This window comes from Dermacentor silvarum, chromosome 9, assembly GCF_013339745.2.
Source record: "Dermacentor silvarum isolate Dsil-2018 chromosome 9, BIME_Dsil_1.4, whole genome shotgun sequence".
NCBI lineage: Eukaryota > Metazoa > Arthropoda > Arachnida > Ixodida > Ixodidae > Dermacentor > Dermacentor silvarum.
This window is the reverse complement of record NC_051162.1, coordinates 110,511,312-110,533,421: the sequence shown is the minus strand read 5'-3', so window position 1 is coordinate 110,533,421 and position 22,110 is coordinate 110,511,312. Positions and strand designations below refer to the sequence as shown.

The window sequence follows — 22,110 nt, the reverse complement described above, 5'->3', positions numbered from 1 at the left end:
TTTAGGACTCCGTCATATCTCGCTGCATTTAAAATCCTCATTAGGCATTTCCCATGTGCTTGTATTATAACAGAAAGCATCTAAAATAAACAAGTGTTAAGGAACAAGAGATTTGTTTTCACCGCATTCAGCTCATGTCAACAAGTACTTTATTCCCATGTTAAAGAAAAATACGAAGGGTAAGGAAAGTAAAAAGGCGTGAAGGGAAGAAGGAAAGGGTCAAAATACACAAAAAGATGAAAAATGTCCACACAGTACAGAACAGTCCGCACAGAACAGTCCGAATAAAGAACGGCCCGCTTAGCCACCTAACGTTATCAATGCGCCTGTATTTCAGATTGTGGTAAACCTGATGTCCTCCAATTTATTGCGAATGGCAAACCAGCGGAAAAGTACCAATTCCCATGGATGGTAAGCAAAACAATAATTTTCTTTGTTTATGCAGTCGAATATATTGGTTTGTTCTATTGATTTCTGTGAACTCTTACTGCTTAGTGGATTGAGTGACCTACGCTGAAAGTTGCACCTTTCGGTATTTCTATTTTTGTTATCTTTCTCCTCCTGCTATCACTTGCTTACTCCCTTTACCTCTTGCCTAACGCAGGTTAGCTTGTCGGTACTTAAACTATAGGTAACCTTCCAGTTTTTTTTTTTTTTTTTTTGCTCTCTTTTCCACTTCGTCACAGCGGCAGCTTGGCTTATCAAAGCGGCTGAAAAAAAATTCACAGTGAACGCTCATTAGGGCAAATGCCTGGAACCTAAATTAGCCTATTATTCTTAGATTTGACCAGTCAGGCGCACATGATTTCAAGCCAACAGCTAAACCATCAATCCGCTAGGCATACATACATCTAAGCCCCATGCTGCGTTTTTACGTGTCAGAAGGCACGTTCTGCCATTGATGTCACTAGACGACATATCCGGCGCTCATGGCTACATCCCAAGAATAGAATCCGATGTAAGAAATGTAGTCCTACGAAAACATTCTCCGTGCCTCTTAAAATTAGCAACAGATGGGTGACCAAGGCTCAAGCATGGACTCGAGGATGAGCTCGCGCAGGGCCATAAGATAACCTTCGCTGCATCGGAGCTGCTACGTGTAATGTCGGAATGAGTGGTAGACGTCTGGTATAAGAGATGATTTAGTATAGGAATGAACTTATTCTAGGAATTTGTTACATATTTATTGAACTGAAATAGATGACATAGCGTGCCTTTAACATGCAGCAGCACAACATAGTTGTAAACGACATACATGCGCAATGTGATATTCACCTTATAAGATAGTATATTCTAGCCTGCTGCTGTGCACAAGTTAGAAGCAAACGAGACGAAAAATTAAGGATTAAAGATTATGAGGACACAAAACGGGATACGAATATAAAATAATCACGTCCCCATTGCGGTCTGTCTAAGGCCTCTTGTTCGGTACAGCCTCTTGTGCGCAGTCGTAACCGCTATTGCTACCTTGTATCACGTCAAAGGCCTAAAATACTAGCTACCGATATTTCTTGCATTCTGTGTATGATTATGGTCAGCAGGGTAGTCGGCGGCGTCTGTGTACCAAAGTTCCAACTGAAGTACCGCATGTCTGTCTCATCATATTTAGCACAGCCAGCTTCCAGAGGACGCAGCGGACTGTAACATTATTTTCCCATGTAGTAGGAACTCCACCTCTAAGAAACTCGATCAGCTCATGTATCGAGCTACACCTGAGGAACACTCAATGTGAATGGTAGTCACCACGACGCTGTCCTTTTTTTAATTTTCTGCTGCGCAAATCAGTAGTGTCCAGGAAAACCAAAAATCAGTGCAACACTTCATGTAAATGATCAAACTGCGAAGTTTATATCATCCTCATCAGTATGATAAATACATATGAAAATGAGATTTGTGTAAAGACAGCGGATCACCTCAAGATGAGTTCTGTACAATTTAAAGGAGGTGAAATAATTGGCGTAAAAACAATTAATTGCTAAATAAGACAGATTTAGACAGCTGTGGCTAGTGAAGCACGGTGGTTTCGCGACACTGACTTTCAGTACAGCAGTCATTCTTCGAGTTCTAAGACAGCTTTTCGGCCTCTTAGATGGTCGCAAACGTAGTGTCGTCGTTATCTCTTAGTCTTGCTGTGGACGTTGTACCGCAGTCGTCAAAGTCGCGTGTCATCATGTAGTCGTTGATCTAGCATTTACTGTTCCGCGCAGTAAATGAATGACTTACGGATCCCGAAGGTTGCTGCATGTGCGTCTAGTTCAGCCCTGCCTATGTCTTGAAAGAACGTATTACTACTTGCTGGTGATCTAGTTTCTTTTACTTCTTGTGGTAGCAAAAACGCGAAGTCATGAAAGAAAAATAACCAGACGTAAAACATGGGTGATGTTCTATCCTGTCCACATCGTTTCTTGCCCTGTCGCCTGCAAGTCGTAAAACAGTAATGCCATCGTTTATAAGTCCATTGTATTCTTCTATTCCTCTGATCTATAGCGATACATCTAACCACGATAACCTTGACGAACTTCACCGTTGCATAGGTTCATCTAGAGTTGACTGTTCCCGATGGAAGTGAGTACGGATGTGGAGGAACCATTATAACGAAGCTCCACGTGCTCACCGCGGCGCACTGTCTGCACATGTGAGTAAACTCAGGCTTTCGTAGTGCAAAACATAGAACTAATCGTGGATGTATTCATAATTCACTTCGCGCACGTTCTTGAGAATTTTCACCGATCTTTTTTGCTACTAGTAAAATTTGCTGCTAAGTATAATTTGGTGAATCGTACTGTGCAAGTTTCACAGACCTGCCTGGTCATGTTAAATGAACTCTGCAGCTATACAGTGGTCCTCCTGGTGCAGTAAAACGCCTCATATGCATGTAAAGAACAAATAGACTGCGAATCTATCATCAAATTCAAAGAGTCCACCACAAGTCCTCACACCTCAGTAGTGAGGTACAGTCTGTAAAGGGACTGAGTATTTTCAAACATACAGCAGAACAAATAGCCCGATTGCTTCCCTCATCTGCCTTAGGTTGTCATTCAAACGTGCTCATTTTGACAACTATCATCTTCTCTTCGCTAGTATCATGAACGACTAATTTGAGTTTGATGGAGCAGAACTGGTCCCTGGCGAACTAAATATGACTCTTGACGCCAGCCTCTTCAAAGTAAGCCAGGTCATTACCAAGTGTGCGCTTTGGCTGATGGCAGTGAGCTGTTATACAATCCCACCACTTGCCTTCAAAAAGAATAAATGGTCCATTCTCAAATACCCTCATGCGTGAACGCTTGCCTTCCTCATTGCAGCAACGGCGCTGAAGTAACCAGCATCGATGTGGTCTATGGACACGTTGAACGGCTCCGGGGCAAAAGGGTGAAAGCCCTGAAGAAGCTAGGGCACCCCTACTACAACGTTTTGTCACACGAAAATGACATCGCCGTTATAAAGGTATGGTATTAGCTACTACATTAGGCTACCTTAACTCAAACGAAAACAAGTGTGGAATCACATTAGTTCCAGCGATTTCTCTAACGGCTGCTGCGAAATTCCCAATGCAGAGTTTATTTTGCTACGTTAATTTGTAACAGTTACAAGGTTTCAATAAGTTGCACTTGATTTCAGAAACATCAATACCTTTATAGAATGACCCGCACATTCCCCCAAAATTATTTCTGAAATAAAGGATTCAATAATTTATGGCGAATTTAAACAATGTTTTCAGTGGCCTATCTGCTCGTTCATCTGCTTTATCTGCAGTCTTTTTTGCTACGTCAAAAAGAAAACAGGAGACAATGCTTAACGCAAGCACAGAAATAACAGTTACAAAAAATTATTTCGACAGTATTGGGAAATGAATGCCTAAGTAATATTATCAGTCACTTTGGTGCATTTAGTCACGGATATAATGTTCATCTGCGTTACCCTGTGTTTTTCGACGTCACAAAGAAATGATGTAGCAATATAGTAACGCAACCACACACATATCAATTACAAAAGTAGCTGTTTTTTTTAGTCTACAAGAAATATACGAGCATTTGTAGCTAACCTATCTAGACTGTCTATTTTGACTGTCCATGGGCCATTTTAAACATTACTCTACAGAACAGCCAAGAAATTATCATTATTATTGACTTGTTTGTATTTAATGTTTATAAGAAATGTATTAGGCTATTTAGAGACAAATATTATATACTGATCTATAGACCGGTTCCATTAAATATTTTATTGGCTCTTGTCAACGAAATGCAATTTACAGACAAATATTGCAGCCCTGTCTATAAATATTGCAAAAAACCTGTCAGCTGGTATATATTGTTGACAGCTGTCGGCATACAAAGGTCTAGACTGCACTCAGTCGGAATGTATCAAGAATTGCGCTTGAAATTAACTGAAGAGTCAGTGAAATCGAAGAGGCAGAGGACGTACAAAGTTTCAGACATTTTCTCTGCCCCATTTGTCTCTTCCTTGCAGCTCTAAAGGCTGCATTCAGTTTATTAACGGAATAAGACTAATTAGAAGAATTGTGCATTGTTATAGGACATCGTCAGTTCCAGTTGTATGTCGCATGGTGGGAAATGATATACAGTTATAAGATTTCTCAACTTTTTCAGGTAGGCATCTTTGATGAAAACATTTAACAACGTTACGCACATTACCCATGCAAAAAAGGACGTATTTCAGAGAAAACATCTTTTTGGAACTAAGCTTCACTTGCCTTTTAATTTTTTCCCATCAAGCCGAATTTGTCAGAAAATTCAAATGGAACATGCTTTAGATATCTGTAAGTAGAAAGCATGCCGACAAATAGTTCCGGCTATTTTTTTTTATTTGTGTAGCCAAGGCTAGAGATAGCTCGCGCGAGACCACAAAAGATGTAGCTTCTCACAGCCTAACATGGTGGCTCGGATCAGGTCACTAGAGAAATAATGCAGAACCTTAACACTAAATCGCGGGCGGCAGAGCCTTTGTCCAGAGAAAATATTGAAACAATATTTGCAGGGCGAATGTTTTCCAATCTGGCTATGCTACGTCACACCCACATACTAGCATTAGAAAGCCACCGAAAGTAGGAGAGTTCGCGTCCCACTTTAGAGCCTTCGACTGCACCAACATGCGGCTGGATAAGTTTCCCAGAGCATACTTCAAGCAAGTGAGCAGTGACATGATTTCTTCCGACAATGGTTTCATGCACCACAGTAAGTATTCCTACTGAATATCCACAGTGAAAACCTCCTCTCCAAAACCAATGCGATAGCAGGACACGCAGCATATTGATACACATAGGAGTTCATGAGCAGATTGATGCGGTTCTACAACTAAATTTACTGCGTACTGGAAACTATAGATAGCACTGAAATGGAAACTATAGATAGCAAGATGTGGCTGCACTGTATTAGGGTAAATGAAAAGAGCTGAGCAGTATTATAACAACATGCGTAGAGTATACGTTGTCTATTTCAGGTAACTCAGACTGAGTACGTGTGCAACAATCTAAAAACTGCCGATGTTTAGCAAAAACATAAGAAATCAAAAGAATAGGGAGCCTAAATTCCCTTCAACGTATTACACTTGTTCACAATACCTGGCCTTCCCATATTTTGACCGTTTACGTTCACTTGAACATTCAATTCTTCTCAATTTCTTTTTCGCTGATACTTTCCTTACACTGTTTTCTGTAGGTGGAACGACCATTCCCGTTTGGGAAATATGTAAGGCCTGTATGCGTTCTCTTGGAACCTGTGGACATCACCAACACTGAAGCTTTGGTCGCTGGGTGGGGACGTCTCGCAGAAAGTACGTACTGCAAACCCGGCGTGATATCTTAATCGTAAACACCTTTGAGATACCTTCCGCGCCTTCACGGCGCATAAGATACAGCAAGAATGCCTCGTGGTGTACAACCCTGGCCATTTTTGCTAACCCCCTACTAACTTGCTCCATAATTAAGTTCATGAGCGAGAATAATAATAGTATCGAAGGGGCTCAATGTTTCATTGAACGTAATCACAGCAAGTGACAGAATATAGAAGCACACAAAGCATAGTGGAAATATATCTTTGATGTGGTCCTAATATGGTGTTACTTGGGATGGTTGCCCACTTAATACAGTTCCGTATTTTCGTATATTTTCATTGCTGTTCATAACATTGTAGAAAAACAAATAATTGCGTGATAACATTTCTATAACAGTCAAACTCCGAATATCGGGCATCTTCAGATCAGACGTCGTTGTCGCCATAGTCCAAAATCTGCGTTTTTAAATGAGCGTTTCAGGTACCCGATCGAGCGAAGCAAAATACTGTCTCTCTATTCAAAGCAACAGTGCCGAACACACCATCGAAGACAGCACATAAACACAGCGCTGCATTTCCTTCCTCGTGTTACTGCCTTGTGCGCCAAAATTTTTTTTATCGCCAAGGCCATACATGCATACCCACCCAGTCTTCACCAGTCAATCGAAGCCAATACGGAAGGTTCCACGAAGGTTCGCAGTTGTCGCGGAGAGCAGCCATGTCTGTTTCAGGGCATGATTGGGCCCTGAAACCGACATAAAAAGAAAGAACAGAAATAATAAGAAAACAAAGTGAAAAAGAATAGAAAAAAGAAAAAAAATGCTATGCAGATCTAACTCGCATGATGGAATATGAGCAGTGAAGCTTTCGTGAAGCGGGTAATTATAGCCCATGCAACTGATTATATTTGGCGCCACGTTTGGCATCATAGCGATTACCTGCCTGCCAGTGAAGACGACAAGACATGAAGACACCACGTGACCCACGCGAGGGCGCAATATGGATGGATGGGATAACTTTATTGTAAGGTCCTGCGGGCTACGGGGCGCAAGGCCCCATAGAGCGGGCTATTCCCACGTTGGGACCGGGAGTTTTAGCTCCCTGGCCGCATCGTGGGCTCGCAGGACGGCCCAGAGCTGTTCCGCCAGGTCCATGCTGCGTAGTGCTTCTTGTAGCGTGGCGGAGTCTTGATTCTTGTTTGCGTGGGTCCGACCACACGGCCAGAGCAAGTGATGTACGTCTAATGTACTAAGGCAATTTTCGCAATATGATGTTGTGTACAGCTCAGGCATGTAGTGATGTAGTCTGTTCTGCGTGGGGTACGTGTTGGTTTGAAGTGTTCTGAAGGCGATGGCTTGAGGCCTGGTGAGCTATATACTGTTTCCGGGATTGGTCACCTTTGCTATGACACTGTATCCAGGGTCGGCGCACAGACCAGAGCGGGCCGGCCGTATAGACAGTGCAACAGTACAACTGCACATTACTTCTCGAAACGCCAGCCAACCAGATGCGTCAAACCCAATACCCTAAAAAAAATCATACAAACGTTTGCGTTATAAAGGAATTCTACTTATCATGACCTATATTTGTTGCAATGACAACATTTAGGCATCATTTCTTTTATCAAAGAGTAGTTATGCAGAAAACGATGTCAGCAGCCAGGACACCTGTAAGGCTAACAAAGATGGTAATTCTGTCCTGCGTGCGAGCTATTCTACAAGAAAACTGCACCCAGCATGGTCAGGATAGTCCGGGAGGGTTCACAAAGAGATCTCCTCTTAAAATGACCTTGGAAAATGGCGGCGCAATCAACTGTGTAGCAAAGAACATTTTCTTCATTCTCCCCTTCTCTTCTCCTTTATACCGCATATGGCTCGCTCTGGAATTGCGTAACAGCTTTTTCTCAACCTTTCACGTCAAGTTTTACCCTGTCCACTTTTCTGACTACGCTCTTTAGGTTGTGGCTGCGAGACGACAAAAGTTTGCCTGCGAGGTAACCAAACAAATTATATCGCATTTAGAAGCCCCCAGCACTACTACGTACATACAATGCACTCCTTAGAGTGGTCGCTCCACTCATCAGCGCCATCCGACATCATGCATGGGGATTAGATAGACGGGAATATGAGAGAAAGAAGCAGTTGCCACTGGACACGGTCACACACGAAAGTTGAATTCGTCCACGGAAAAATGAAAAAGAAGGCAATTCTTGCAGTGTAGACCATCGTAAGCGAAGCCTCCGTATAGCGTCGGATTTGCACGGAACAGAGCTATACATGATGAGAGAAGTAAGGGAGCGTTACGCGCACAAAGCACATCGTGTACTGTTTTTCGCTTTTTCCGTGCTTGAGCGTTGTTCGCTATAAAAAATGATGTTCATTCACCATCTCGTATTTATGCTTTATTGCTCAATAGCGTGACGTTTTTACTTGGTCCCTTTACGTCCCGCATTTCTGCAAAATGTCCAAGGTCAAGGCTAAGTCGCCATTCTCTCTTTACCAAAGTATCCTTCTCAGTTGCTGTTGCACCTGTACCATCAGGTGTTTTTGTCTTACCTTTCTACGTGCCCTTTCTAAGTTACAAACAAGTTGACTAAAAGTTGTTAGAAAGCACAAAAGCGGAACCATCTATTCAACTACGAGGGCCAAACAATGTAATACACAAATTGATTTGTTATCGTTGTGTGCCAAAAGTGACCCAAGTGAACTTTAGCAAATTAAGAGGATGATCTTTGCCGCTTCCCTGCAGGTGGGGAGAGAACGAAATACCTCCATTACACGTCACTGAGACTTCTGCCGCACGACGTATGCAAGAGTGTGTACTTCTCCAACTACAACCATGATGTGAACTACTGCGCGTACAAGAAAGACACGGATACCTGCCAGGTTTGCTACTATTCCTCTCCAAACTAATGTACCATTTTTTCTCACAGTCTCATGGTCAAGTATTTCGACACCATTGGCAGTCAGTTTAATCACTTGAAAACGGTGCCGTACGGCGCGCAGACAAAAGTTCATTAAAGGGAGGTCACAAAACATTGCTCAAAACACGTCATAAATGGAAAAGCATGGCACAATCCATGATATGGTGATACTGTGCTGCGCTTTGCATTATTAAAAGAGCCTAAATGCAGATCAACCATCGTGTACTGCATCATCAATCTATTTATTTGTTAGATCCTATGAATTTATTGTGGATAAAATTTGCGATATCACGTTTTTTTTATTTGCCCTGGTTCTTGAAGGTTGAAGTCTGCAGCTTTTTGCGTGTCATATGTGCTTCCTGGACGTTCACCCAACTGTCATTTTACTAGCCACCCCAAGTTATATTTAGTATTTGCATTAATAAGCGTTATCTCGTCTGAACCTTCGTGTGCATTATGTGCCTAATCACGCAACACAAAAACCAATAAAATAAAAAAAGACAGGAAAAGATACGAAGGCGTAAACAAAAGTATTAGAGGAAACAGATGTCATGGGCCGCCTACGCTCTAAATGGTTCTGCATAACCACGTAGCAGCAACAGACACCAAGGTGCGTAGAAGCTGCGTATTGCCTGCACTAGTTCTTCAACGCCCCCCTCAAGTGTCGTTTGATGATGAATACCACGCACGTCAGTGGCATCATTCACAATAAACAACTGAACATGAAGATATTTCATTCATAGTTTCATGAAATTTGTTCAGAGTTTCGCGAGCGCCATTATATGGCGGCGGTCAATCGTTACGTGCTGTAGCTTCAATCTGTCTACGTTATTTCACGAATTCGATTCTAGGATGGTAGTCTGCACAATTTCCGAGCACAGCTTTTCAGCGCTCACTATAGCAATAACGTGTTCCTATCTAACTGGCTGTTCATGTAATCTAAGAATGCCATTTGTTTTGTCAACGAAACATTTGAGCATGAACAGGTTCGCATTTAACAGCAGGGAACATTTGCAATATTTGAAAGCAACCGTTAAGAACTATTAGCGTGCTAAAATTATACCTTGTATGCTACTCTGTACTACGTCACCTATCTCGCTTCACTTCCTCTATGTTTGATTCATTCACTTCAATCTCAGATTCCCAACATCTCCAGCACCTTTAAAAATTCGTCTTTCTCTCAATATCTCGTGGCCCATTTGGTAACTTCACTTGTTGTAGTTTGAAATAAAGACTTAATTGTCACCGATTCGCGCGAGGTTCTCGCGCCATCATTGATTTCTGTACGTAAGATTGAGACCTCTTCGGGAGTGGCATCGGTTATCCCTGCCTTAAACAATGAACACGCTCGCAGTATAGTAGCCTTTACTAGAGCATTAAGGTCCATGTATTTCTACACTTTACATCTCACCTAGCACCAAATTGACAAACGGGGCACTAACGTGATCAATGAAAGTATTCATGGCCTGCCATATAATATTCTTCCTGCAATCGTTTCTGCCAGTCCTAATGGCATTTGTTACCAGTCCGCTAACTGCACTTGATTGGTCGCTTACAGTACATCCAAACTCAAAAAGTAAACTAAATTAGGGGGATTCTTATCTGCATGTCTTCGAAACCCACGCAGGGTGACTCCGGTGGACCACTTAAAATCAAAACCACTACTGGTATATACGTTCAAGTTGGAATAATCTCTCATGGGATTGGCTGTGCTCAAGAAGGCGTGCCTGGCGTGTACACACGGGTGGATGCATTTGCGTCATGGCTGACCGAGGCTGTGGCGTCCGACGAAGGCTACGAGGAATTTCCCAACGCATCTCTGCGGCAGCCCGTGCCATACCAAGCGCACTAACTGCCTCGACTCTCTCGTTCTGAGTAAATTTATCTCAGAATACAGTGTATATCATTGAGGGAGAAAGAGATAGAATAATCGCATACCGTTGTGTCAGAAATTATGGCTGAGTGTTCTTTAAATGTCCAAATTTAACTATTTTTCTAAAAAAGAAACTCGCCGCGAGCTTTAAAACATGTTTCACCTTTAGCAGGAATACTTAGGCCACATCCGGGCAATCTTCATAACTACGAAAGAATAATACATTACGGTTATTGAATTCTTAAAGATGCTGTGTTATATCATGAAAAGAAATAAAATGCTCGTTACACGTAGATTTGCTCGGTATTGCTGAATTGGCTGCTTATGGTGAAAAAAGAACACACATTATTGCCAGTGACACAAAGCCACAGGCCGAACGTCACCTCAAACCATGTAGTGCCCCTCTTAGGAGGTCACGGGTTGCACTATTCTCCAAAGTAAACTGGCTTAGGGCATTGTTTCTTGTTTAGGAGAGAATTTCTTTTAGATTCAGCGCTGTACGTGTTCTAGATTTCTGTCAACACTAGTAACATTCACAAGTAAGTTGTATCGGTATGAAGACACCAGGACTAAAAGGGGTATAAACAGTCGCCTCACAGGATAAAGCAAGTATAGAAGGTAAACACTCCTTCTTGCCCTCATTTTCCGTGCAATGACGAGTATATGCACTCTCAAAAGCTCTCAAAAAATAAAAAAGCAGGTGTCTAACACCAGAAGCAATCCCTCTGACTTGCTGTGGTGGCGTAGTGGCTTCGGCGTTAGGCTGCTAAGCCTCACGCCGAATAAAACTCTGACGGGATAAAATTCCGGCCGCATTTGGATGACTCACAAACCGCCTGCAGGCCTTTGGCACAAGGGATGGCGACACCCTACACATACCGAATCCTTACATCATTACATCCCACAGCGTTGCACAGGGTGCGTATCATCTGAAGTTCTGAACACATGGACAAGCCTCTCTCCATGGAAATGAATGCGCTAATGCGGTAGCGCAAGAGCTCGCTAACTGGGCGCCATTGGAAGAGCTGCCCAACCCATATGACGCACCGAAAAAAAAACCCCAATAAACTACAGTCTACACTGAAACTCTACAACATTACAGAGATAGCAGGAGGCACTTCCCCCCCACCACGCCACTCCTTCAACCAAGAAGATACCGTCACGTGGCAACAGCTACAGAGTAATTCATTCCCCTGTTTCTTTTACCTTCACCTCTTTCACCCCACACAATATCCCTCATACTGTCCTTTCTGTGAAGCAAAGCGCACGATATATCACTGTACCTGGCAAATGCCCACACCCACCGGGTTACTCTCTTATTCCTTCACCTTTTACCTTCCTCCTGGGAGACTGCGCTGACCACCTTAGACGCGCAAGAGCAGCGACGGCTGGTCCAGTGGTCACGCGAAGTGGCACGAGCCAATGGGGCCTTGAACTAAGGGCTACACCCTACGAAAAAGTCACCCCACCTCATTAAGAATAAATGTTTTTACTCTATCTCTGGATGGGGGCGAAATGCGAAAACGCCCATTTACCGTGCATTAGGTGTACGTTAAAGAGCCCCGGGTGGTCAAAATTACTACGGAGTCGCCCACCACAGCGTGCCTCATAATCATAATCGTGGTTTTGGCCCCTAATATCCCAGAATTTAATGCAATATCTTTGTTTTGATAGCAATTATATCCCCTTCAGTCACGAATTATGATAGATTTTTGATAAATGTATGAAATTTACAAATATTTATGTCAAGGTACTGCATGCTCCATTGAAAGCAAATCTAGGTAGTGGAAGGACTCCTTGTGCATATTATGATGACTCATTATAATTATAGAGTTATCGAATATCTGCTTAGTGATCAGTCAGTCATACTACGTTTCTTCATAAAATAAATTTAGTAAACCGCTCGAATTACATACATAATTTAATTATTCGCTGCAAGCATTACTAGAAAGGAAAAAAAAAGTTATTTCACAGCTGCAGCCAAACCGCTGCACGTCGAACAGCCCGTCAAACACGGTAGTGCCTTCACCAAAGCGGTCGTCTATAGTGACACATTGCACTCAGAAATAAAATGGAGGTGCGTTAGGGTAAGTGGAATTTTCAAGTTATTATAAGCTTAATGTTCGCGATCTATTGCTTGCCACCACTGCAGAGAAATTGCGAAATTAAGTCGCGTACACAAATGTGTACGCCGTGACTGAAGGGGATATAGACATTTGTGGCATTTACACGCAAGCGCATGGCGAATTACAGCCTATTGATAAATGGTCAACGAATATCATACATTCAAACTTACAAGTTTCTAGGTGTTGCAATTGACAAAGACATGTCATGGAGCCCTCATGTATCATACATGAAGAAGCGGGTAACAGGCATCTGTCACATGTTTAAGTTCTTCACTGGAAAGACATGGGGAATGTCTGAAAGTGCTATGTTGCAATATACAATGTGCTGTTTCTCGGCTTCCTACGGTACCGCTTGCCAGCCTTAACTAACGGAAACAAAACGAGTCTCCGCACAATACAAAGCGTTCAGGCCCAAGCCCTCCGCATTTGTCTAGGCCTGCCTCGGAGTGCATCAACAGTGGCGACTATAGCAATCGCTGGAGACCACCTCGCCCAGACTGACATTGAGGTGGAAGCACTGAGGACACATATCAGACATCTTACCCGGACTCCCCACCACCATCTGGCATCTCTACCAGAGCACAGACCACGTACCTCTTTCTGCCAAACAGTAACCGCGCATGGTGAATCATTACCAACTTGCTTCACTCCTGCCGCAAGACATTCGTTTCCTCCGTGGTGCCTTACTCAGCCTAATCTCAACCTGACAATACCTGGCAACCAGAAAAAAGCAGAGCTGTCATCACCAGCCCTTAAACAGCTCGCTTTACTTCTGTTGTACAAGAAGTACCAAGACTCTGCCCATATATACACCGACGGCTCCGTCCTGCCGAACAGCTCTACCGCGGCGGTGGTGATACCAACGAAGGTCACAACAATTAAATTCAAGACGTCTCACGTCACAACATCGATGGCCGCAGAACTCTCAGCTCTTTTTACCGCGCCCTATTTCATTAGTAATCAAGTGACACACAAATGGACGATTTTCTGCGACTCAAAGGCGGCTCTGCAGTCTCTACTATCACCTTTACGCCGCGGACCGCGCGAGCAGCTGGTCTTTGAGATTGCCGAGGCAATACACAATCTGACTGAGATAGGGCAAGAAATAACTTTTCAGTGGCTTCCAAGTCACTGTGGAATTATCGGCAATGAACGGGCCGAACAAGCTGCCCGCACAGCTCATAAGAAAGTGATCAACGACCCATACCACTTTGTAGGACTGACGCTGCACGGAAGCTCCGCGTGCTTGCTCGCCAACGCACAAGAATCACAATGGAATGAATCGCACTTCAAGCATGCTCGCTTATACTCTCTGGACCCAACCCTAAGCCTTCGAGCACCAAAAGGCTTCGCCGAGGAGACGCAACTCTTTTGTGCAGATTATGGTTGGGCGTTGCGTTTACCAACGCCTATGCGTTCGGCATAGGAATGGCCGACAACACCGCCTGTGACCACTGCGACAATCAAGAATCTATTGTACATATTTTGTGCGACTGCCCGCAGTACAGTGCGCAGAGACATTCTCTTACCAACGCGTTCAACCAATTGGATGACCGGCCTCTGTCGGAAGAAAAAATTCTCCACCACAGACTGGACTTAACGTCACAGAAGAAGGCCGTGCAGGCGCTTTTGCGCTTCTTGCGAGCCATCGGCCTATCTGACCGAATGTGATTAGAAGGCTCTTCCGGTGCAACGAAACAATCGCACACCTTCTTTGTGAATGCCCTCGTTTCAACCCGCAGAGAGCATCTCTCTCAGCCACGATAGATCAATTGGACAAACGCCCAATAACGCAAATCAACAACCTTGGAAACTGGCCTACACGAACAACAGCGCGAGCCACCCTTAAGGCACTGTTGCGTTACTTAAGAGACAACGGAATCAGTGAAAAATTGGGGCTCTACACTGTGTGACGTAGGATAGGACGTTGACACTATGCAACACTAGAACGCCTTAGCAGACTGCGTGACAGTGCCCACAGAAACAGTTCTGTTTGGTGTGTGCGCGTGAATTTCTTTTCTTTCCTTTCTTCCCCTTTTTTATACTTATTTTTTCTCTCTCTCTCTCCTGCCGAATCCCTTTATCCCTCCCCCGGTCCAGGGTAGCCAACCGGAGATAATCTCTGGTTAATCTCCCTGTCTTTCCGTTACCTTTTTTCTCTATCTCTCTCTGGTTCCACCGTCTATGGGACTTACCTAATGGAGGCTGTGTGGTCATGTATTGGTCATGTGTGGTCATATAACGGGCGCTGCGTAGTCATTTAACACCAGCCTTGTATTGGCTGCTGTTCAGCGAGGCTCGGTCCATAACGTGGATGCGGCCGCAGAGAATATGCGTTCTGAACATAAAATCTTCATAAAATGTGCATTCGCCTGTGTTACTTCTTTCATTTAGATTTACTTAAATGAAGTACCTGATCAAGCGAATAAAAGCCAGAACAGACGACAAACCATCACAATGTGAACGCTGACCTTGTCGTCTGTCCGCCAACTTTAACGGCCCACCTCCTATACTTTCAAAGCGAAGCATTCTTTGCCTCTTGCTTCGAGTGTTCCACTGCTGCTGCTGCTGTTGTCTGGCACGCCATGCAGGAAGTTTTTAATAGTATGTATATACATCGCAGAAGTGTAGAAGAAAGGAGAAGTGAGCAACTCGTCCGGACATATCCGTCAAGTCTCCACAATGCCCTCTGGAGCTCCAGGACGTCGGCAAAATGACCTATCGACTATGTTAGTATATGTATATTTTACGCACTTTACAGCGAATATTTTTAAGCCCCCTTACAGCCACGTTTCATCTACTTCTCCGAATTCATCGCCCCGCTGCACACTCACAAACACTGGCATGGCGCTCTTTGGCCATAACTGGCCCTTGCGCCACAAAACACCACACACCACGAAGAACTAATGTCCTATTCTCTCGTCTAAGAATAGGACATACATACGGCACCCGCAATTTTCTCTTAACTGGAAATGACCCGCCAACTTGTGGTAGATGTGGAGAGACGCTTACCGTGCTCCACTTCTCGTGGAGTGCAGGGAAGCCAAAAGAGAGAGAAAAAGACACTTCCCTCTAGCGTACCAGTACCGTCTTCCTCTCCACCCCGCTATGTTTCTTGGCGACGATTGGCGCTGAGCCGTGCTCCCTCAAGGGCTGCAGAAGATAGCGCCAACCTTTCCCTTTCCCTCAAGAACCACTTATCATCAATCTCTGTTCAACACCAAAGCTGTTCTGGATTTTCTGAGCGAAGTTGTACTGCATGTTATTTGCCCAATAGTTTCGTAGCGCATCCTCTCTTCAGAGGATGTCGCCGCGATAGTAGTTTTGCACAGCCCGCGCCTCCAGGCCCTTACGTTTTCAAAGGGTCTGTCAAGGCAGTAGTGCTTTTTAAAAAGATTTATCTGTGATATATTTTCGCTATCGTCATTATCTTGCAATTTGTTCTTTCGTGATCATAGTGCACCTCATTAGCCATTGCAATAATTTTATTGCATATACATTTTACGCATTTTACAGCGATTGTTCTTAGCCCCTTTTACAGTCACGACACATCTACCATTCGCAATTCATTGCTCCATTGTAAACTTATGAACACTGGCCTGGCGCTCTTTAGCCATACCTGGCTCTTGCGCCATTAAACACCATACATCATGAATGACCTATCGACTGCTGAGATAATCCAAAAGCCCCCACCCTCCTTCCTCCCCATAAACGCATTGCAGAAGCTGCAGCCCCTACCTTTGTACTAGGTAAAAAGACGCGGCGTATAGAACCAACGCAGTCACGAAACGAATGAATAAAATCTTGCCATTCTTCGCTCGTTGCAGCTCGAATGCCAGGGAGAAGCGCAGGAGCGGGCAAAGGCGTAGGAAATCAAGAATGCGGCACTACTGTACTCGGCAACAGTTGCGGACAAACCGCATAAAGATCGAGGTATGGTACGGTAAGTGTCGGCTATTTCTGAAAAAAAAACCATTCTGCAAATGTGTGCATTGTCCAAATTGTCCATTGTGCTACCGATGCAGGGTGTGCATCCCCAAAGCACATTAACGCCACACTGCGTCTACAGACGACACTACTAAAGAGACCGCCCATCAACGAAACACTTCTGTACCTGCCGCGGTAGCTCGAGGGGGCTGGTTCAATCGCGACTGCGGCTGCCACATTTCTACAGGGGCAAAATGCAGAAACAATCGTTTGCTTAGATTTAGGTGCACATTGAAATATTTCACGTAAAATATTCTACGTCAAAATTATTCCGGAGTCCCACCTGCTGCGTATCTCATATAAAGATATTGTTGGTTCGACACCGCTTAGGCTGGTCCAATGGACCGAGAGGATGGCTAGGGCCAGCGGGGCCCTGGACTAGGGATCCCGACCAGAGGCGATTCTGATCCCTTGATGCAGATCGGCTTCCCATCGCCGTCAAATTCAAGCATGAAACTGCGGCGGGAAGTTTGATTTTCCCAACAGAAGAACCGAAATAAACTTACCGGCAGAACCTATCTACCATAATTCCTGCAGCAGCCATTCTTTCAGCGCGCACGCATACATTATTTACCTTCCATTTCAGCCGATTGAGCTACACGTGATGGTGCCTCCATTGGGCTTCGTCACTTTTGCAGCCAAACGCACTGCGCATTGATGCAGACCGTCTAACCCTAATCGCGGAAGCCGCGAATGTGCGTCGACACGACGATGGCAGATCTATTTCACTCTCAATTGCACGTGATTCCGCGCTCTCTTTTTCGTGACTGCAAATACATGCTCGCTACCTATCGGCCGCGCCGAGAAAGCAGCCGATCCAGGTTTCAATTTCGAACCAAAAGAGGGTGTCCTATCACGGCATGCGATGAATGCCTAATAGCTCAAATCGTCGTGATGCCGCATGACAATGAAAAAAGACCAATGTCGAAAGATATTTGTAGTGCACCATAACACATGTCATCGCGGTGAAAAGGCATCAATGTATTATTTAATCGATTCTAGAAAGAAGCAGACGACGTGAATCGGAGAGCAACTTGGATATGGAACTTCCGCATTGGCAAAAGGTGACTGATACTATACCGTTTTCTTCGAAACACTTCACTCGGGACTTCTTCGTTCTTCCCGGTGAGCAGATCTTTGCATTCCTTTTGTTCGTTTTAAATGTGTTGCTGGTGTTTCCAATCGCGGAGTGTACTTTGTTCAGGCAGGCGCTTTTTAATAAATTAGTCATGCACGGTAAGCTTCATCTGGGTTTGGTCGTTTATATAGTTTTCTGCCCCAGTATAATTGTTACTAATGCTTTAGGCAGCAAACAATATGCTCGCTAATGTACTTTTGTCTGCAGAGATGGTAGCGGGAATGCTAACGACCTCGGGAAGTGTGAAGTCGGTGATGTTATGCCTTGCGGCAACATATCGCTTTCATAGCATGCTTTAATTTAGCTGCGCAAGCAGAAGATGTTGTTTTCTCATTCAACGCTGTGAATTGTCAGTTTATTTTCCCGCAATGAATTTGGAAGCAACTGCAAACTGCGCCCTTTCCAGCTTTGAAACGTTCGACCTGCGCACAGCGCCACTAGTTCGCTTTCCGACACTGCTCACACAGCTACATTCCAAACTGGTTAACTTCGTTTCCAAGTCATGCATTTACACTAATACAACTGACTTATCCAAAACAATACCCTTGCGAAATTTTGGAAGCCTATTAGAAGAAGCTCAACCTGTTCTTATAGGTTGTTTTTATTCACTTCTCACGTTTCACGGGGTTTCAGAATTTCTACGGGCGGCAGGTGTCTGCTGTGTTCCCCAAGCCTAGACCGTATACCTCGAACACTGCCTGCTGCGAGCATGAACAAGCGCCAGTCGTCGGACGAAGATGACCTTATCACACTTGTCAGCCACTATAAAAAGAAGGGGCCACACCAACTCGGAAACAGAACACTTTTTTTTTTTTACCAAGACGCGCTGATCATGTAATGTAACAATTTTTAGCCTCCTTCTATCAATGCAGAATATGCATATTTAGCTCCTGAAAGCACGACAGCCGTTAGTGCCTATATATTGTGAGATGTTTTATGTGCTTTACTAAAACACGAGTCGCAGTGCAGGGTTGCTCATGAAGGTTGAAAACAGTCAAGTATCGTACCTCTAGCAGTGGATCAATCCCGCGAACAAGTGCTTGACGCTTTTGGAACGATTCGCTACGCACAAACGCTGACTTTGATTACGATAACAAGTATATGGACATTCTAGTCACATTACTGCCGTCGCCGTCGGCGTTCCATGTAAAGTACAACGGCGATAACCCCGTCGGCGCGCGCCATATGCTCTATGTAAAGTCCCTATATTAGAAAAGTACCGCCATCTACTCTTTCCTCCGTCGTCTCCTCTCCTAAAGCGCTTGCTTTTTTCTTTATTTTTTGCTTGCGAAAGCAAGTCGACGGTGGCGGCCCTAGAAAGTCCACGCCGTCGGAGACTGCGGCTGCGCAGAGGTACATTCAACATGGCTCTGAGGCGGAAAAAAAACTAAATATAAAGAAGTCAAAGCGCGCGTTATCGCCGTCCAATCAGAGATACAGGAGAGAGCGAAGCGGCGTTGATCAAAGGATGGCGCACTTTTCTTATACAGGGACTTTAGCTTGTAGGAGGTACGTGACGGCGGCTGTGCGAGCCGTGCCGTCGTCCCTACTCAGAAGGCGAAGGCGGCGAGCCGAGCGACGGGGCTGCGACGACCAGCGTGGCTGGCTTTTAGAACGACACTGCGCGTGCCGAGCTTGCGCCCCGAGCACGCGCTGCGCTTCTTTTATTTTCTCCTTCGACAGCCGGCGCCAAGGCACCAGCTGAGAGCGCCGAACGAAGCGCCCCGCGCTGCGGCGTCGGTGGGCGCTACAAGCTCTATGTGCGTGTGAAAGCGCGCGAGGGTGATCCGACGCTCGCGGCTTATTCTGGCCCGCGCAAGAGAGGGAAGGTGACAGTAAACGGGCCGTCTTCTGTCGTGCGAAAGACCGTGGGGAAATGGCCGGGAAGGAGGGGGGGGAGCGTCGTCATTCTACGACGCGCAAATGCGCATTTCGCGACCGCGCGCATGGCGAACCGCACATCGCGGCTGAATCGCGCGCGCGCAAGGACTGAGACAGTGCGGGACGGAGGGGGGACGCCGTTCTATTCCAGCACCAACTGCGCACTTAGCACGGCCGCGGGCGGTCGCGCGCTCCGTATCTTGAAAGCAATCTGCAGGTGGTTCATTCCTTTGTGCGTGCTGTGTTTTCGTCGTTCAGTTCGCGTTGAAGCGATGCACGTGAGCGATGCACGTCACGATGACGTGAGCGTTTTGATAGCGAGTGTCCGTGTCTTCAAGCGCTAGGACCACCTCTGATGTATCTAACCAACTAGTCTAAAAAAGCCATACTTTTACACAACATGAAGGCTACGTTCACACTTGGTCTCTAAGCAGGCGGAAGCGGCAAAAACTTCTAAAAATCCGCCCGCCTAGGCGGCGAAGCGGGCGGAAAACCAGGCGGAAAGCAAAATCGGTCTCGGACCGATTTTTTCGCCATGGCGAGGCGGAATCGCGGCGGAAAGTCGTTCCGCTCGACCGGAAGCTCCACTAGCATGTAAACATCCGGTCGTAAAATTGTACATGGCACCAAAAGTGTAGGCTGCGATGGTGCTCGACGCGATCTAGATCCACCACTTTCTCTACAAGAGTGGTACTAAAACGTACTGTCAGCAATACTCGCGATAGTATTCAACGTCGCGCGACCGGAGGTGCAGCAACGAAGCCTTGGGGTGACCCAACTTCTCGCGCTTTTGCAAAGCTGGGCGAACCCACCACAGCCGCTTCTGAGGTGCCCGCTCCTTCCGTTTATTCATTGACCATTTCTAGGAAACAAGTAGGTAGAAGTATAAAAAACAATTTCTTCGCCCACTTCTGTGGCAGAAAAAAGTTGGGCAGATTCCTTGTTGGCGCTCCGCAATTCTGCTCGCACGGGCGCGGTATGTTGCAGAAGTCGCAGGGCGCTTGTTTCGTTGCGCGGTGGTTTTCTCGTCGCGACAATAGATTGGGACAACGCCTCCTATAAAGACTTTTGATTGGGAGCATAGGTCTCAGGTCTCACGTAGAACGCGCAGGCTTCGGCGAGCCCCAACACAAGGGCCAGCCCGGGTTTTAGCTTTGGTGTACTGGAGGCACTGCCAATAATACGAAATGATGAAATGTTATTACAACCTGTAAATAAAAGCTATTAAAGAAATATAATCACGCCTAGGCACCAACCTTTGACTCAGCGATAACGTGCCCGTATGAGAATTACGGAACGGCTACGAGGAATTTACCGAAGGTCGCAGATGACACGCAAAGTTGCGCGAAATGAACACTTTTGATGACGGGTGGGAAAATGAATGAACATACCGCTCGAAATGGTGCGATAATGAGCGCCACCACGCCGACAAACATACGCAGACTAGATGGATGTGGGCGAAAGCGGCAGCGGTGGCAGCGGCGATAGCAAAAGAAATGTGAACAACTTGGACAAACGCGGAAAAGATTTTCCGGCCGCTTTGGCCTTTCCGCCCGCTTGCCGCTTCCCGAGTGTGAACGCAGCCGAAGACGGATTTCTTGTACTCCGGTAGAGAAAAGTTCCAAGCTATTCTGTTACGACCTGCGCCCATCCCGAAGGCAGTACACTGTTGCTCAGCTTCTACTTACCGTTAGCTGCTGCAAGGAGTCGACTGGGGAATGTGGGCCGATCAAAGTCTGTGCCATCTAATGCAGCGTCTCAAGGTGGGGGCTGCCACTCGCCTTTAGAAGCTACTTGTTGCTATGTGACGTGGCACACGCTCCAATAATCTCAAAATGATAGTTTATGTTGGGATTAGATGAGCATGCGCGGGAGTGTGGCCTGTACGAGTATGACCCAATTGTTATAAAGAAAAAAAATGTGGCCTCATCATTAGAACGGGAGGCACTTGAGAGGGGGTCCGAGGTTCGATTGAACTATTGGAAACTTCAATTTTTGTCATTGACGACGCCCGAAATGATGCGAGACGGGAACCGCCCTATACCTACCTCCCACAAAGTGCCTGCCGTGAGCCAAGGAATGCTTCGCATTAAGAAGATCGATAGCAGACTTGTGCGACCTTGCAGAATCACATCGCAGTTTCCAATGAACGCGTTTTTTGCGAGTACATGTAGTTGCATTAAGAACTTCAGTTGCCGGCAATTAGTCCCCACATTTTTAACAGAGCCCACATGTGACTCACGTGTAGGGTTTTAATTACTAGTTCGTGGAAGTTTTGTCACAGTCTGTACTTTACTCACGCACATTTACCGTCACGTGCACATAAATGCAAAGAGCACTACGACTGTCACTCTACCAAGTGGCAACAGCTGTTTGTCCTTAAATGCATC

At 45.3% G+C, this 22,110-nt stretch overlaps 1 protein-coding gene across 1 annotated transcript; it reads left to right on the top strand.

Moving 5' to 3' along the window:
• Nucleotides 1–340: 340 nt before the first annotated feature.
• Nucleotides 341–10,567, top strand: LOC119463823 (serine proteinase stubble). Its single transcript, XM_049655400.1, has 6 exons — nucleotides 341–411; nucleotides 2,535–2,635; nucleotides 3,306–3,447; nucleotides 5,679–5,793; nucleotides 8,541–8,677; nucleotides 10,343–10,567. Exons 1-6 carry the CDS (start codon nucleotides 409–411, stop codon nucleotides 10,565–10,567), a joined length of 723 nt encoding a protein of 240 aa, XP_049511357.1. The 5' UTR covers nucleotides 341–408.
• The last annotated feature ends 11,543 nt before the right edge of the window (nucleotides 10,568–22,110 follow it).